Source organism: Vombatus ursinus, unplaced genomic scaffold (assembly GCF_900497805.2).
Source record: "Vombatus ursinus unplaced genomic scaffold, bare-nosed wombat genome assembly UNPS02014772.1, whole genome shotgun sequence".
NCBI lineage: Eukaryota > Metazoa > Chordata > Mammalia > Diprotodontia > Vombatidae > Vombatus > Vombatus ursinus.
This window is the reverse complement of record NW_020954550.1, coordinates 33,297,469-33,314,637: the sequence shown is the minus strand read 5'-3', so window position 1 is coordinate 33,314,637 and position 17,169 is coordinate 33,297,469. Positions and strand designations below refer to the sequence as shown.

General features: G+C 38.8%; 1 protein-coding gene across 1 annotated transcript in view; it reads left to right on the top strand.

Annotated features, from left to right (window-relative positions):
* The window catches only part of C7 (complement C7), a 62,871-nt gene extending 46,370 nt beyond the window's left edge, over window positions 1–16,501 (top strand). Inside the window, exons 16-18 of the mRNA XM_027863363.1 lie at window positions 6,291–6,387; window positions 14,179–14,363; window positions 16,135–16,501. Coding sequence (XP_027719164.1) covers window positions 6,291–6,387; window positions 14,179–14,363; window positions 16,135–16,319 — 467 coding nt within the window. The 3' untranslated portion in view covers window positions 16,320–16,501. The remainder of the gene's footprint in view (window positions 1–6,290; window positions 6,388–14,178; window positions 14,364–16,134) is intronic.
* Window positions 16,502–17,169: the final 668 nt, after the last annotated feature.

The window sequence follows — 17,169 nt, the reverse complement described above, 5'->3', positions numbered from 1 at the left end:
TGTAAGAAACTTCTGGTATGAAAACGTTCTCTGTTGATGCAGATCAGCAACTCATCTGTAGGATGGCAAGTTGCCTAGGCCACTGAGTCTTAAGTAGCTTTCCTATAGTCCCAAGCTAGTATGTGTCAGAGTCAGGCAAGACTTGAACTCAGGACTTCCTGCATTCAAAGCCCAGCCTCTCTTCACTACTTTATACTATTTGTCAAGGTAGTTTAACTTAGCCAGTCAACAAGCATTTATTAAACACTATGTGCCAGATACTTTGCTAAGTGTTGGAGATAAAAAAAAGGGCAACTAGGTGATACAGTGGATGGAGCACTGGGCTTGGACTCAGGAAGACCTGAGTTCAAATTCTGCCTCAGACACTTAATAGCTGTGTGACCCTGGATAAGTCACTTAGCCCTGTTTGTCTCAATTTCCTCATTTGTAAAATAAGTTGGAGAAGGAAATGGGAAAAACCACTCCAATATTCTTGCCAAGAACACCCCAAATGGAGTCACAAAGAGTTGGACATGACTAAATAACAATGGGGATAAAAATAAAGGCGAATATAGAATCCTTGAATTCGAGGGGCTCACCTTTGATGGGAGGAGACAACATGCAAACAGCTATGCACATAAAAGATCTCTCTGTCATGATCTCTATATCTCTCTCTGTGTCTGTCTCTATTAATTGGTATCTATTTATCTGTCTAATATATCATCTATTTGTCTATATATCAATCATCTATCTTCTATTATCTCTCATTTATAATATATATGTAAATATAGAAGGTGTCCTAAAAGTCTTAGTTCAGTTACAAGCCTAAAATTGCACTAAGACCTTTGGGGTGATTTGTATGTACACACACACACACACACACACACACACACACACACACACACACACACTGTAAATGGGAGTTAATTTCAGAGGGAAGGTACCAGGGGTGAAGGAAGGGGACTGGGAAAGGTCTATTCTAGAAGCTGGATTTGAGCTGAGTCTGAAAAGAAACCAGGAAAACCAAGAAGCAGAGGTAAGGAGGGAAAACATTTAAGGCATGGGGGACAGTCAGTGAAAAGGCATGGGAGATGGAATATGGCATGAGAGGAACAGCAAGGAGGCTGGTGCTGCCTCATCTTATGTCATAAAGCGTGCAAAGGCTAGAAGAGTAGCAGGAAGTGGCCAGGTTGTAAAAGACTTTAAAAGCTAAACATAGTATAGTATATTTAATTATAATGGGGGGGATACTTGAGTCTATTGAGTGAGAGAGGGGGTAGCATGGTCAGAACTTCACATGAGAAAGATGACTTTGGCAGATGAGTGGGTGATGGTTTGGAGGACTGGAGTAGGAAGAGATTCAAGGCAGGAGATTGACCAGAAGGCTAGCACAATAGTCCAGGTATGAGGTAAAGAGGACCTGTACTAGAATGGTGGCAGTGTCAGAGGAGAAGGGGATATATGCAAGAGATGTTACTAAGGTAGAGTTAACAATATTTGACAACTGATTGAATAGGGGTGGTGAGAATGAGGAGTTTAAGATGGTATCTAGGTAGTAATTGGGAGGATGGTGGTGCCCTCAATATCAATAGGAAAATTAGGAAAAGGGGAAGGTTTGGGTATAGAAATGATGAGTTGTGCTTTGGATGTATTGAGTTTCAGGTATCTACCAGACATCCACTTTGAGATGGCCAATAATCAGTTGGTGATGTGACAGGAGAAGTTAAGACTGGATAAATAGATTTGAAAATCATCTGCATAGATGATGATAATTGAACTTATGAGAAGTGATGAGATCACCAAGTGACATAGTGTAGTAAGACAAGAGAATATCCCCAACATAGAACCTTGGGGGACACTCACATTTAGTAGATGTCACTTGGATGAAAAACTAGTAAAGGAGACTTAGAAGAAGTGGTAACAGACAGATGTGAGGAATACTAAGAGAGAGCAGTGCTGGGATGTGTTGGAGCCAGTTTGAACTGTCGCACAAGGGACAACTGTTAAATTTTTAGTGTGAAAAGTTATACCTTGGAATTGGCAAACTATAAATCAGACCTTGGTTTATTGATTATCTGTCTAGACTTAAGAAAGTGATGGGGAAAATATTAATTTTCTCAGATTAAATTGAAAGGCATGTCATGTAAATTTTTTCCCCTAAGAGTTGATTGTTACATATGTATTAGCATACCCATGGGCAGTGTCACAAAAAACTTAGAAAGGAGAGAGCATTCCAGGGAAGAGAATGATGAAAAGTGTCAGAGGCTGTCAGATACTATAGAGAGGTCATGAAGGATGAGGATAAGAAATCCTGTAAGTTGGGAAATTATAACATCATTATAGTAACTTTGGAGAGAGCAATTTCAGTTGAATAATGTGGTCAGAAGCAAGATTGTACAGAGTAAAGGACTAAGTGAGAGGAGAGGAAGTGGAAGCACTGATTGTAAATAGTCTTTTAAAGTTTCTGCATCTAGAAAGCAAGAAGAACCTAGAGACTGATTCAATCAGCAAATGCTTGTCCTCTGTTTCTTTGTTTGTCCTGGAAGAGAAACATGGTAATCAAGGTCAACATTGGTTAAGAATTTTAATTCATTTGTAAAATCTTATGGAGAAGGATAGTAGAAGATTTTGAGTAGTATCATCTCATAAAACATCAAGAAAAGGTCAAAGAAAAAAGTAAAAGGTAAAAGGTAAAAAAGTTAAAAAGTAAGAAGTAAAAAAGAAAGGTAAAAAAAAGAAGTCTGGTAAAAGACTTAAATCAAAGCATCCCAGATACTTACTAGCTGTGTGACCCTGGGCAAGTCACTTAACCCTTTTTGCTTCAGTTTCCTCATCTGTAAAATGAGCTGGAGAAGGAAAAGGCAAACCACTCTGATGTGGTTTAGGGGTTCAGGGGTGCTGGGACCTCAAAATCACAACACATGGGTCCTGCCCAAAAGAATTCGACCCAAGCCTTGTTTCAGTCAAAGACAAGGTTAATTAGAACATCCGTCATATTGGGCAGACTCTTGAGGAGTCTGAACATGAGTAAGCAGTGGCTAGATTATAAGAATCTCAGCAGTGGCTAGATTTTAGGAATCTCAGCATCTTAATGGAGACAAGATGGACCTTATATACAGAAAGACTATGGGAGGGATCTAGGAGTGGCCAAGTAATCTATGAGGTAATATCTAGGAGTGGCCAAGTAGTCTATGAGGTAATAGAATTCCAGGGAAATGGAGCCTAGGTGGGACCAAGGGTGGGAAGTGGCCTGGGGCCACAGGGAGGCAAGAAAATGGAGGTAACAGAATTGGGGGATTGAGTGTAGCCGCAATGAAAGGCCAGTTGATGGGATTATAGCCTCAGGTGAAATCCAGAGATTTGGCCATGTGGGAAAGTCAAGGGCTTTCTGGGGCTCAGATCCCAACCTCATCAACTCCAGTATCTTTGCGAAGAAAACCCAAATGGGGTCATGAAGAGTCAGACACGACTGAAAACAGCTGAACACCAACAACAAATGATTGCAAGATCATCTAAGGATGAAAATGGAAGGACAACAAACAGAAAAAATAGAAAATATGTGCTCAAATTATAACAAATTATTCTATCAGTGACAATGGATCTATGGTAATAATAAAAAAAGGTAACATTTATAGGACCTTTAAGGTTTGCATGTGCTTACATCTTTTATCTACTTTTATTTGATCCTCACATAACCTTGTTTTTGTGAAGTAGCTACTATTAATATCCCCATTGTGCAGTTGAGGAAACCTTTCTCAGAGTCACACACAGCTAATAAGTAAGTGTCTGAGATTTCAGCTCTGGTTCTCATGACTCTAAATCCAGAAATTTATCCACTATACCACCTCACAATGATATTTGAACTCTTAAAAATTCTACTTCCTATTGTGCTCCAGAAGGAATTTGGTCATTAAGAAGATGGGAAGAGCAGGTGTGTATAATGCACAGAGGAGATCCATGTTGAGGTGATGTAATATTGAAAGCAATGAGGGGTTGATAATGCACAATGCAGTCCCGTGTTGGAGGTGACATAATATTGAAGGCAATGAGGGATTGATGATGAACAGAGGAAGTACATGTTGGAAGTGATGTAATATTGAAAGGGATGAGAGATTGATTCCCAAGATACTTGAAACACTTTCAGTTTCAGCTATTACCTCCATGGATTCTATAGCCAGCTCTGACCTATCTTCGGACCCCCAGGCCTAAATCTCTGTCTACAAAATACATCCCTTTGCATACACTGCTAGCACCTCAAACTTATTATGCCCCAAGCCAAGGTCATTATCTTTCTCCTTAAGTCTGGTCTTGGAGACTTTCTGTCAGCGGTACTGCCATCTGACAAACTTTACCAGTTAGAAATCTTGGTGCTATTTCTGGCTTCATTCCCCCTTTCAGCTCTTGTATCTAATCACTTGCCACATCCTGTCAATTCTTCCTCCAAAATATCCCTTGCACTTGTCTTCTATATGCTTCCAATGCCACTACCAGTATGGGACCTCATTACCATCGGCTTGTAGCATTGCAACCACCTCCTACGAGAGCTTTCTGTGTCTACACATTCCTCTCTCTGATCAGTTCCTTATAATGCTGCCAGAATAATCTGTCTTCAAAGATTTTCATGTTATTTCCCTACTCAGAAACTTTTACTGGCTTCACAATTGCCTGGCATTTTAGGTTCCCAGAAGTCTAATGCCGTGTTACCATTTTAGTCTTCTGTCTTAACTCCCTGCATTGTAAGCTACATTCCAGTCAAACTGGATTACTCACTGTTCCCCCCAACACAGCCTATGCTTTCCTGCTGTTTCTCACGTTGTTTCCTGTGCCTGTGTTGTCCTCCCTCTTCCTTTATCTATTAATTTCTCCATGTCCTTTAAAGCTCAGCTTGACCTTCCCCACCCCCACCTCAGTTCTCTCATGACACCTTGTTCTGTATGTTTCTAATTTGTTTATGGTTATTATTCTTTTGTATTATGGTTATCTGGACATATGTCTTTATGCCTTTACTAGTCTGCAAATTTCATGAAGGCAGGAAATAAATCTAAACCTTGTATTTAATCACCATTAGAATGTAACAGTCTTGAGGGCAGGATGGTTCTGCTTTTGTCTTTGTCTTCATTGCTTAGTATAAGAGTAGGAGCTGGCTTGATTGCTTGCTAAATTTACCTTTCCCACACAATAATCATTTAATAATGCTTATTCAACTGAATATGATGAAAAATCATCTTGTAGTAAAAGTCCTGGAAAATTCAGGTGTTCACAACTATAAGTTATTCATAGGGTATTTAGGCTTCACTAAGGTACTTTGGCCCTCTACAAGACAATATTATGGTTGTTCTGCTGCTGCCAGGCTGTGGTCACAAGGAGGAATGAGGAAGACCATGTTATTAATATTTTTCATCTACTTAAAAAATTATTCTAAGCCCATCTTCTGGGTCAGGAAGGTCTTGCTGGTATATAAAGAGTTTTGTTGAGGCAGCTAGGTGGTACAGTAGATAGAGCAACTGGCCCTGGAGTCAGGAGGACCTGAGTTCAAATCAGTCCTCAGGCACTTACTAGCTATGTGACCCTAGGCAAGTCATTTAACCCTGATTGTTACCAAAAACAAATGAAGTGTATTGTTATTAGATCTTGAGGGTCACAATTATCTCAACATCTTTTACAAATGAGGAAACTGAGACTCAGGAGGATTAGGGTACTAGTTTGACTGCTAATGAAATTAAGTCTTATACATCATAGAATTAGAAATGGAGGGGACAAATCTTTCATTTTATAAATGGGGAAACTGAGGCAAAGAGAGATTAAATGAGTTGCCCAAAGTCATGCACATAATAAATGAGAGGGACAGGTTTTGAACCTAGGTCGTCTTGGGACACTTGTAATGCTTCCAGGTGTGTTATGTCCCTGGTGAGTCTTTTGTAGTATCCCTGGACGTAAGATTGTGTAATAGAATTAAACAACCCATAGTATTTCCGAACAATAAAGTTATTAATAAGAGCTGCTAGGTGATTAACTCCTCTGTGTAACTGGAACTGGCCCATGAGCACTGTACATAAGTATGTTCAGTGGATGCAAATTTCTGTGTGGAAGAGGCAGGGGGATTCTGGGGGATCCTGGGAATGTGCTGGACCTCAGTTACAAGTGGTAAAGTATTTTGAGCAGTTTTAAAATGAGCTTCCAAGTGTATAGTCCCTTGCAATTTCAGAACTTTTTATCAACTAATTTTAGCCCTTAAAATGATAACCTCATTCACAACTGAAGAGTTTTTTCTTTCCTAACTCAGCGATATGTCCTATATTGTTTTCCTTTAGAGGGCACTGAGAAACCAGTATTAACAACACAGCCATGCCAACCCTGGGAGAAGCTGCAGAACTCTAGATGTGTTTGTAAAATGCCTTATGAATGTGGGTAAGCTGTGCCTTTGCTCATCTCTAATGGTTTTGCTTAACTCAAGTCAGATGACTTTGAGAAGACTTTAGTTATGTTAGATAAGATAGCTTTGCCTGCATGAGTCTAAGTTACGAGTTTTCGTTTACACTGCCATACAGTTGGTGCTCTGTCCAGAGCTGCTTCGGTCACCAGAGCTGTCAGTAGGCATTTAGCCCTCATGAAATCAGGTTAAGGGGGTTTGACTGAGAAGTAACTGGCCAGTCCCTTACTTGGGAAAATGGAGCAACATGACAAAGTGATCATCTGAGGATTTAGAGGTTTAAGGGATAATTAAATTCCCTTTGGATATATATTCTCAAAACAGTAGTCACAGAAAATTGATAAAAGGCTTTTCTATTTTGTTTTTATGATCATTCTTTTAATATAAAATACCACCCAGCTAGAAAGCTTAAACTTTGTTTTGTATAAAGTTGAAGAGTTAGATAGCTTACATAGTGAAAAAAATAATTAAATCCAATTTAACAAATATTTATTAAATTCCTACTATCTGCAAGTTACTTTACAAGATAGTGGGTGGTGTTGATGGTGGTGGTGGTGAGATAACAAAGTTTGTAATTTAGTAGTAGAAATGAGAAAAATTCACAAATATCTATAACATGAACAAAACTATAATAATTGTATAGGAGAAGTACAAAGAGCCATGTGAGATAACAGATGACATTTACAATTGTGCTTATAAATTGCTTTACATGGATAATATCTCTGTGAAGTAGCTGCTATTATCATATTCATTTTAACATAAGAGGAAACTGAAGCGGAGGAGGTTGGGTGACATGCCCAGAGTCACATAGCTAGTAAATGTCTCTGGCAGGATTGAAACTCAGGTCTTTCTAACTTCAAGTCCAGTGTTCTATCCATTATTTCATGCTGCCTTTCTGAGGAATAAGAATGACTAGCATTTACATAATTCTTTAAGGTTTACAAAGTGCTTTGCATGTATTATATCATTTGGTACTCAAAATGACCTTTGTGAGGTTATTATTCCCAATTTACAGATGAGGAAACTGAATATAAGAGGCTAAGTGACTTGATTGGGGTCACATAGGTAGGAAGGATTCAAGGCAGGACTGAAGACAGATCTTTTCCATCCCAGCTCCCACACTCTATCCACCATGCCACCTGGCTGCTTGAAAAAAAGTTTATTTCTGAAAGGGAAGTTTTCATGGAGGAGGAGGCATGTTTGATGGGTGTTCAAGGGTGACAAGAATCTCACCAGGTGATAAGATCGTAGATGTTGGGGAATCTATGCAAGGCATTGAGTTAGGAGAAGGAGCACCATAGGAGCAAAGACACAAAGGCAGGAGAAAGCAGGACAAAATTATTGAACAGCCAGTAGTTCAGTTCAGATAGAATATAATGTATGTTAAAGTTAGGATAAAATGCTGTAAGGGTAGGTTGGAGCCATATTGTGGAGCCTGAGACCAGGCTAAGGAAGAAGAACTTTATTTGCAGAGGAGGCACCATTGAAGACTTTTGGGCAAAGGTGACCCAATCAGGTGACTTCAAGTGAGGGTACGTGAGTACTATATCAGCTTCACATACTCCAGTTTTTCAGTTCTTCCAGGGATGATCAGGTTCTGGAAACTGATTCATGTTAACCAAATTCACAAGAGACATTTTGGTAAAAATGTCAGTTTATTAATTTACAAGAAGAAATATAATTGTGAGGTGTCTAGCACAGTGCGTTGCACATAGTAGTGTTCAATACATATGTGCTAAATGGAATTAGAAAGTGGTGTTTTATTTATGTTTAATTTATGTCCATTTATGTTAAATGGGCAGTGCATTTTCCTCCCAGGAAAGAAATCCACTTAATAACAATTGACTGCTAGAATTTTTATACCACTTTAAGGTTTACAAAGCACTTTGCATACCTTCACCCTATTTGATTATCTTTATAAAAACCTGTGAGACACGTAGTGGAAACAAAGTATTTTTGTTTCATAGTTGAAGGAACCGAGGATCAAAATGAAGAGACTTGCCCATGGTCACACAGTCTATAAGTGATTTGGTCAGAATTTGAACTTAGACCTTCTGAATCTAAACCCCATGTTTCTTCTACTAGAACACAGCTACTTGAGAAACTGCATTAAGATCACAAAGTTGCTTAGCAATTATAGAACCACAGTGAATGTCACCTAATCATCTTAAAGAACATTTTCTTCTAGCTAGGTTTGTTTGGTGAGCTAGCTTTATCTCCTTAAGGATTCTACCTGCCAAGTAGACTAGCTATTCATGCTCTCTGGTCAGCGCAACATCTCTTTAGCAAATTCTTTACTTCCCTGATCCTGAAAGAACATTGCCCACTCTGGCTGAATTTGATCAGGGCACTAAAATGCCCTGACACATAATAAGAACTTATCTAAGAGGGTATTTAATATAAATAATTAAATAGATAAGGTCAGATTGCATGCATTTTAAATCTATATGTAATGATGTGATGGCCTTATGGACAGGAGGTAATGAATAAACAATTTTACTTGATACTCATCCTCTCTTTTTTTTCTTTTATTTGGAAAATTTACGGTTTGGAAAAGGAGGACTCATTTTCTTTATCTACTGATGAATATCTCCATCTTTTTTTTGGAAAGATCTGGTGTGTGGAGAGGGGAGAGCCATTTTTAATAATAGTTCATATTTTTATAGAGATTTGTAAAGTTAAAGCTCTTTCCTCTAACTCTTTAGGTGGTTAGTGCAACAATTTTTAAACCTTGATTTGTGAATGAAGAAAGTAAGGCTCAGGCAGAGAGAGGGATTTGCCCAATCTAGTAGCAAGTATGTGTCAGGATTGGCAATCAAATCTAGGTTTTCTTATAGCAAATTCACCCACACGAGAGTGCCTCGTAGTGCTGACTTGCCTCTTGCATTCAAACTCTCCAATGTCCTGGGGATTCAGAAACATACAAAACTGACAGGGGATATAATTTATTGTTATCTGAGAAAAATTATTCTGATTGGGGAAAAAAATAAACCTAGCTAGCAGTGGTGTGGCTAGATGGGTCATAATTACTGAGGGAAGAGAATCTTTTCTTTCCTCTCCCTTCCTCTTAACATTTTGTACCCTATTTTACCAGGTGCAGAATCTCTCTGTATACAATAGATGGTATATATAGGATATAACCTGGAGAGTGGACCCTGTGGGAAAGTCATGGGTGAATTCCCTGGTATCTCTCTAGTTTTACCCATTCAAGATGTGTCCTGGTTCTGCTAATTATTATCTGTCTGACCTTGGTTAAATCATTTAAATTCTCTGAGCCTGAATTTCCTCATTTATTAACTAAGGTGTTTGATTAGATAGCCTCTATCTTCTTCCTTCAGGCTGCTTTAAATCCTGTAATACTGAGTGATTGAAACAACTGGACTTGGTAGTTCCTTTGGTCTCTTAAAATTGGACTAGTCATTCCATTATTGTTTGCCTGCTTGGCATATGAATTGACCACCCCAACAATGGAAAAAAAAGCCAACTTCACAGAGTTGATTCGGTGATGTCATATACAGAGGGTTTTGTGTCTTGGAAGATCCCAGGGATGGGGACTGGCTCTGTGATTTCATTGGCATAAGGAATTCCTCAGCAAGGAAACTCCTTCTTACCAATTTGGGTCAATACCTTCTCTGCAACTGGAGTTTCCTAGAGTACTGGAGGCAGCTAGGTGGCTCAATGGACAGTGCACTGGACTTGGAGCCAAGAAGATTTGAGTTTGAACCCTGTCATAAATGCTTATTTTCTGTGTGACCCTGAAGAAGACATTATTTTTCTCACCTTCAGTTTCCTCATCTGCAAAATAAGGCACCTATTTCACAGGGTTGTGGGGAGAATCAAATGATATAATATAGGTAAAGTGCTATATAAATGTTAGTTATGGGGGCAGCTAGTTGGTGCAGTGGATAGAGCACCAGTTACGGAGTCAGGAGGGCATGAGTTTAAATTCAGCCTCAGATACTTGACATACTAGTTGAGTGACCCTGGGCAAGTCACTTAACCCCAGTTGTCTCACCCCCCCAAAATTTTAATTATATTCAATATCTATTATTTTTAGGTGGCTTGCTCAGGGGTCACATAGCCAATATGTTTCAGAGGCAGGATTTGAATTTTTGTCCAAATTTTTGGTCCAAAATGCCACACTGGCTATTACATACTGAGGAGAATATAGTTTATTATAAGTAGTACGGCAATCTTTAATGTATTCCAAAAAATATATCAATTCCAGCTTTATTCAACATTAATCATGGTTTGCTTTGATTTTGCTCCTTACTGCCTCTCCCCCTTCCCAATTCATTTAGATTATCTGCAGCCTTTTATTTATAGACCCGATGTGAGTTTTCATATAATTTCAACATAACACTCAGATGTTGATAACAAAGCAGCTTTGCAAAATCCTGGCCTTTTCAGTAGAGCTGAGTAGCTCTATTTAATATGTTTAATAAACAGATTAAAGGTTAGATACTGAGACTTGTTTCCATCATTCAGAGAACTTCAAGTGAATTTTGCTTCCAGGTGAAAAAGAAAGTATTTGAGCTGAATTAAAACACATACAAACCATGAATTTAGTCTCTTCCCATATCCTTGGGTGTGAAAAGTGCTTTAGAAACTGCAGTTTCATGAATAAACTGAGTATTTTTATGACCCTGTCTGAAATACCTTATTTATCCAGCTTTGTCAGGGAGTAAGATACTCCACATAAATGAATTTTCCAGATGACCCTTTAAGTATCCAAGCTATTTTGGAGTAGTTGTTTTGAATGTAAATACTTCTAAACAATATTGCATACTTCCCCCATTTCCATAATGGCAAATCCTGCACTTTGATCTTTTCGTGTTGACTTAACGGCCATCCTTATTACTCTCCATTACTATGCTACAATGTAATAGAGTGTTACTAGAGAGGTAACCAGGGATGCTTGCCCCTACACTAAAGAAGCTTTGTCTCCACCTGTTTGTTGTCAGGCCATGCAAGCTGTTATTTTTTTGTGATTATTTGCTGCTCCAGTTCCTGCCTCTAGGAGCTGCTTCTGTAACCCCAGTGTTCCTCCCTCCCCCCATTTTGCTTCTAACTCTTTGTGTACAGGGATTAACCACACTTTAAAAAATTAATTAACCACACTTAAAAAAAAATACTCTGTAGAAAGTATGAATGAGTGTTCAGAGTGAGAGCCTGAGGGGATCCTCAAGCCCATGGTCCTTGTGGCACTTGTTTTAACAGTCAGTCTTTTTTGCTTCCTTCCTGATTCTCAGCCATATTCTGGAGAGTTGAGGTATTTGGATGTCACCTCTGTATAACTGAGCAGTATCTGTGCTTAGAAAATCTTTAGTTTAGAAACCACTGACTTCTCTGATATGGCTGAGCCATTTGAAAGAACACAAAAACCAATATGTGTCAATTTATTTCTTCCGTTTCTATATGTCACAATTTTCGTGCAAGCTAATCTTGAGGGAGAGTAGCTAACAGTGGAAGGAAAACCTTCAGACTGGTTGTCTCTCTCTCTTTTTTTTAATTAAAATTTCCCCCTAATTAACCAAAATCTACTTTCTCTTTCTCCCGCATCCTTTCTGTCCCCCATTGAAAAAAGGGGAAAAAGGCCTTTGTAAGAAATATGAATAGTCAAGCAAAATAAATTCTGGCATTGGCTATGTCCAAATAGATATAGATATAGATATAGATAGATATAGGTATGAATACATAGATACATATACATATATGGATATAACTATATAGATGTGTATTTATATATCTGAGTGTGGCTATATTCATATTTATGTATATATGTAATGTCTTAATTTGCACACTGAGTCTATCACTTCTCTATCTGAAAATGGATAGCATGTTTCACTTCAAGTCCTCTGGAATTGTGGTAGGTCATTGCTTTAATCATATTTCTTAAGTCTTTCAAAGTTGTTTGTTTTTACAATAATGTTGCTATTTTGTAAATTATTCTCTTTGTTCTACTCACTTCTCTCTGCATCAGTTCGTACAAGTCTTCCCAGGTTTCTCTGAAATTATCATGTTCATCATTTCTTACAGCATGCTAGTGTTCTATTATAGCTTTATACCATAACTTGTTCAGCTATTTCCCTATTGATGTGAAAACCCTCAGTTTTCAATTCTTTATCAACACAAAAAGAACTGCTATGAATAATTTTGTACATATGGATCCTCTCCTCTCCCCTGAAAAATCCCTTTTGGGGTACAGACTTGGCAATGCTATTGCTCCGTCAAAGGGTATACAAGCTTAATAACTTTTGGGGGCATAGTTCCAAATTGTCTTCCAGAATGACTGGACCAATTCACTCTTCCACCAAAAACAGTACATTGATGTACCTGTTTTCACACAATCCCTCCAACACTTGTCATTTTCCTTTTTTATTAACTTTGTCAATCTGAGAAATGAGGTGAAACCTCAGAAGTATTTTAATGTGAATTGCATATTTTTTATATGGCCTTTGATTGCCAGGTTAATTTTTTTTTTTTTTTGCAATTGGGGTTAAGTGACTTGCCCAGGGTCACACAGCTAGTAAGTGTCAAGTGTTTGGTCTGAGGCCGGATTTGAACTCAGGTCCTCCTGACTTCAGGGCTAGCGCTCTATCCACTGTGCCACCTGGCTGCTCCTGCTTAAGCTGATATTTCAGTATCTTTATAATTGTTGTCAATGCTAAAAACAACTGTTATTTAGCATTATAACATCCTTGCATCATTGGAAAGCCTCTGAGATGGGAGTGACACAAATGTGGGAAAAGAAAAATGGCAACACACTGTATTATGAGTCTAGAGTGTCCAGTTTTGTGGAAGCTATTTGGGTCATCTTTGGGAGCTGGGAAGTATTTGTATTCATTTTGGAGAAAATCCTTTCATGTTTGCTTAGTTGAATTCTCTAAAGATTTCCCCCTATTCTGTTTGATTGTGAATTATACCCATTTAACCAATGAAACACTAGGGCTGTCAAGGCATATATAGTCTGTAAACCTATGAGAATCCTAAAATCTCAGATTTTAAAGTTGTTCAGGCCTATTTGATAGGGATTCTGCTTGTTCTGCCGTCTGTGTTGCGAAGTACAACATTTTCCAAGTAACGGTTTACTCTAAGACATCAGATTTGGTTTAGACTAGGCTCAGAGACTTTTATGGAGTGAAATTCCATAATTTTTATTTAGCGTGGTATGGGGGATAGAGAGCTGGCTTCTGAGTCAGGAAGGACTTTGTTCAAATCCTGCTTCTGACACTCATTAGCTCTTTGATCAAGTACCTTTGTGTGGCCAGGTACTTAACCACTCATCTGAGGTGAAGAACAGGTGCTCTGGAGGTGCCCCTGCTCTGTGGCCCTCCCTTTCTGATTGGTGAGTCCCTGCCTTGGACCACCATTTCATGAGGCGTTCAGTCCACGTTCATTTTGCTCTCTGTTGGACTCTTCACCCTCCAGACTTTTCTACCTCCTCCCCAGCAATCTTGCTCCTTTCTCATTCCTTTTCCAGTTCCTTTTTAATTGTTGCCTTCTTCCAGTAGAATGTAAGTTTCCTGAGGGTAGAGATCCTCTTTTTAGTTTGTATTTATATCTCAAGCACTTAGCACAAAGTGCAGGCCTAGCCCATAACAAGCCCTTAATAAATACTCTTTCCCCTCTTCCGTTTGTTAGAAAGAGTTCCTTCTTTGAATTATTAGCTCTTGAGTTTAGCACAGTGCCTGGAATATGCTTGGCACAGTACTTAATAAATGCTTGTTGATATATGGAAATGGTATAATTCATTCTGTTTTTTTCAGACCTTCTTTGGATATCTGTGCTCAAGATGGGAGAACAAAAAGGGTTGTAGCTCTGACAGTTTGCAAACTCCGTGTACTTGAGTGTATGGGGAGGAGTTATGCCCTTACTGATAGCGGGAGCTGCACTCTACCTACTCTAGCTGAGAGAACATGTGGTACATGTTCTGTGTGGGAAAAATGCGATGGTAAGAGACATGCTACCCATGTTGTAAGAATAATTACTAGTAATGATAACTTTTGTTTGTGGGGGCTTTTTTGGGTGGTCATTGTATCCCTTGAGCCTCATATTGTGCCTAGCACATAGTAGGTACTTAATAAATCAGTCAACAAACATTTAGTAATAATAATAATAATAATAATAATAATGCCTACTATGTTCCAGAAACTGCTAAGCAATGAGGATGCAAGGGAAAGCAAAAGACAGTCCTTGATTTCAAGGAGCTAACAGTCTGATGGGGAGACAATGTGCAAACAATTATGGTATCTCTCTCTATATCCATATATCACATATATGTTATACAGAATAAATTGTAGATTATCAGTGGAAGAAAGGCATTAGTATTAAAAGATCCCAAGAAAGACTTCTTCTAGAAAGTGAGATTTTAGCTGAGACTTGAAGGGAGCCAGTGAAGCCAGGAGATAGAAGATAAGGAGGGAGAGAATTCCAGACATGAAGCACAGGCAGTGAAAACGCCTGAAGTTGGGAGATGGAGTGTCTTGACTGAGGCAAAGCAGAGAGGCCAGTGTCACTGGACCATAGAGTACATGGCAGTGGTCTGTGTGGCAGGAGTATAAGCAGGTAGGATAGTGGAAAAGTAAGAAGGAGCTTAGTTTGAGAGGGCTTTAAAAGCCTAATAGAGGTTTTATATTTGATCCTGAGGCAATAGAGAGCCACTAGAATTGATTAAATAGGGTCAAAATTGTGCTTTTGGAAGATCAATTTGACATCTGAGTGGAGGACGGGTTGCAGTGCGGGCAGGAAATAGGGAGACCAACCAGAAGGCTATTGCAGTAGTCCAGGTATGAGGTGATGAAGGCCTGTACCATGGTGTTGGTAGTGTCAGAGGAGAGAGGAGGGGTATATACAAGAAATATTACAAAGGTTTGGCAACTGATTGGATACGGGGAATAAATGCTTGGAATTGATGATATTAGTATGAACATAATTTAAAATCCTAGAGTTTTCTAAGTTTTTACAATAGAGGTACAAAGCACCTTCCTAAGGATTTGGGGGACCCTTCCCAGCCCTTTCTAAGTTTGACCTGTCTTTTGGTCCAGCCTGGCTCTACTATCTTCTATGTATTGCTGTCAAAATTTAACCCAAGGTTGACATGCTGAACTTCAGTCATATGTGTTTTACTCTGGTTTGGAAAATTCCATGGCTGCTTCCATGATAGGGACAATGGTTTCCCATTATGCTGTGCTCCCAAAGTCATTGAAGCTAATGTGTTAGTATGTCTACCTCCTGAGCTCTGTGTATGAGGTATGGGATCTATCTCTCTCCTACTTAATACCCTCTTCAGGGAGACTTGGTCCATTGGCTTTCAAGGGGAAGACACCGGTCCCTGGTTTGGGACCAGTATGGGAGATGTAGTCCATTTCCCCAAATGTGTTGACTTCTTTCTCATTTCCCTATGGACCTTTATAATTTCAGTTTTATGGGAACCTCTGTCATAGACTAGATGTGATGGTGGAAGTGGGTCTATTTAGTGTTCTGGTTCTCCCTTGTATCACTAGTTGAATGTGAATGTAAAGAACTGGGAGGAATATCAGCATAGGATTCCAACTAATAAAAGGACTGGCATTAGCCCCACTGCACATTTAGTCTTGGTAGAGTAAAGGAACATTAATTCTCTGGTGTTTGGTCCAGGAACAAATCTCTAAATCACCAAATCTGTGCCTTTTAGAGAGACAAATGTTTCCAATTTTGATTAACCTCTTTCTTCTGTTTTCCAGCTCAGATAAATAAATGTGTATGCCAAGAATCAGCAGCAAATTGTGTCGAAGAAGGACTCAACATTTGTGTGGAAGTGAATGGGAGTGAAGAGACCATGACTGAATGTAAGGCTGGTGTCCTCAGATGCCAAGGCCTCAGCATTTCAGTTATCGGCACAAAGCCATGTGGTGCAAAGAGCAAATAGGTGCCATTGACTTGCTCGGTGTTTAGCCTGAGACCTCTCCCAGCCTTTTCTGTATCTGTTTAATTTGGGTAGCCTTTCAGATGTAAAGCTATGTTCTACCTCTCTTGCCCATTCTTTCTCCCTGCTGTGCCACCCATCATCCCAGCCACAGATATATCACAAATATTTCATTTTCCAGAATATGCTTCAAGGACTCTTTATTTTCGCTTCACAACAGACCATACAAATTAATCAATCAAATAAGGATTTATTAAATACTTGTTACATACCAGTTACTATGCTAAGTTCTGGGATATCAAAACAGTCCCTAATCTCAAGGAGCTTACATCCTAATGAGGAGACAAATTTATGTAAACAGATACATACAAAATATATACAGAGTAAAAGGAAATTAATCTTAGAGGGGAAATAAAGAATCATTCCATTCCCTGCCCCTAAGGAGTTTATATTCCACTGGGGACAAACTGTTTACATACCACTGATAAAACACATTATGCAAATTGGTCAGGAAAACACAACCCAAAAGTGCTTGATTTAGACAGATGGAGGTTGTTGAAGCCCCTTGAATGCCAAAAAAACCCAAAAAGTATAATTATTCCTCTTCAGTGCAGTAAACTTGCTTCCAATTTATCTTATTTAATCAAACATAGACTCTCTTCATGTCAGGGAGCCTAAAGTGTTGAAAGGTCAGAGTATTATGTATTTTATCATAATGAAAGAAGGTACCTTTCAGTTTTTTAAATGATTACAAACACATTTGAATCAATGTCAATCCTTCAAACAAGTATTTTATTAATCAATTCCTTTGTGCCAGTCTTTTTTTCAAACATTGAAGATACAAAGACAAAGC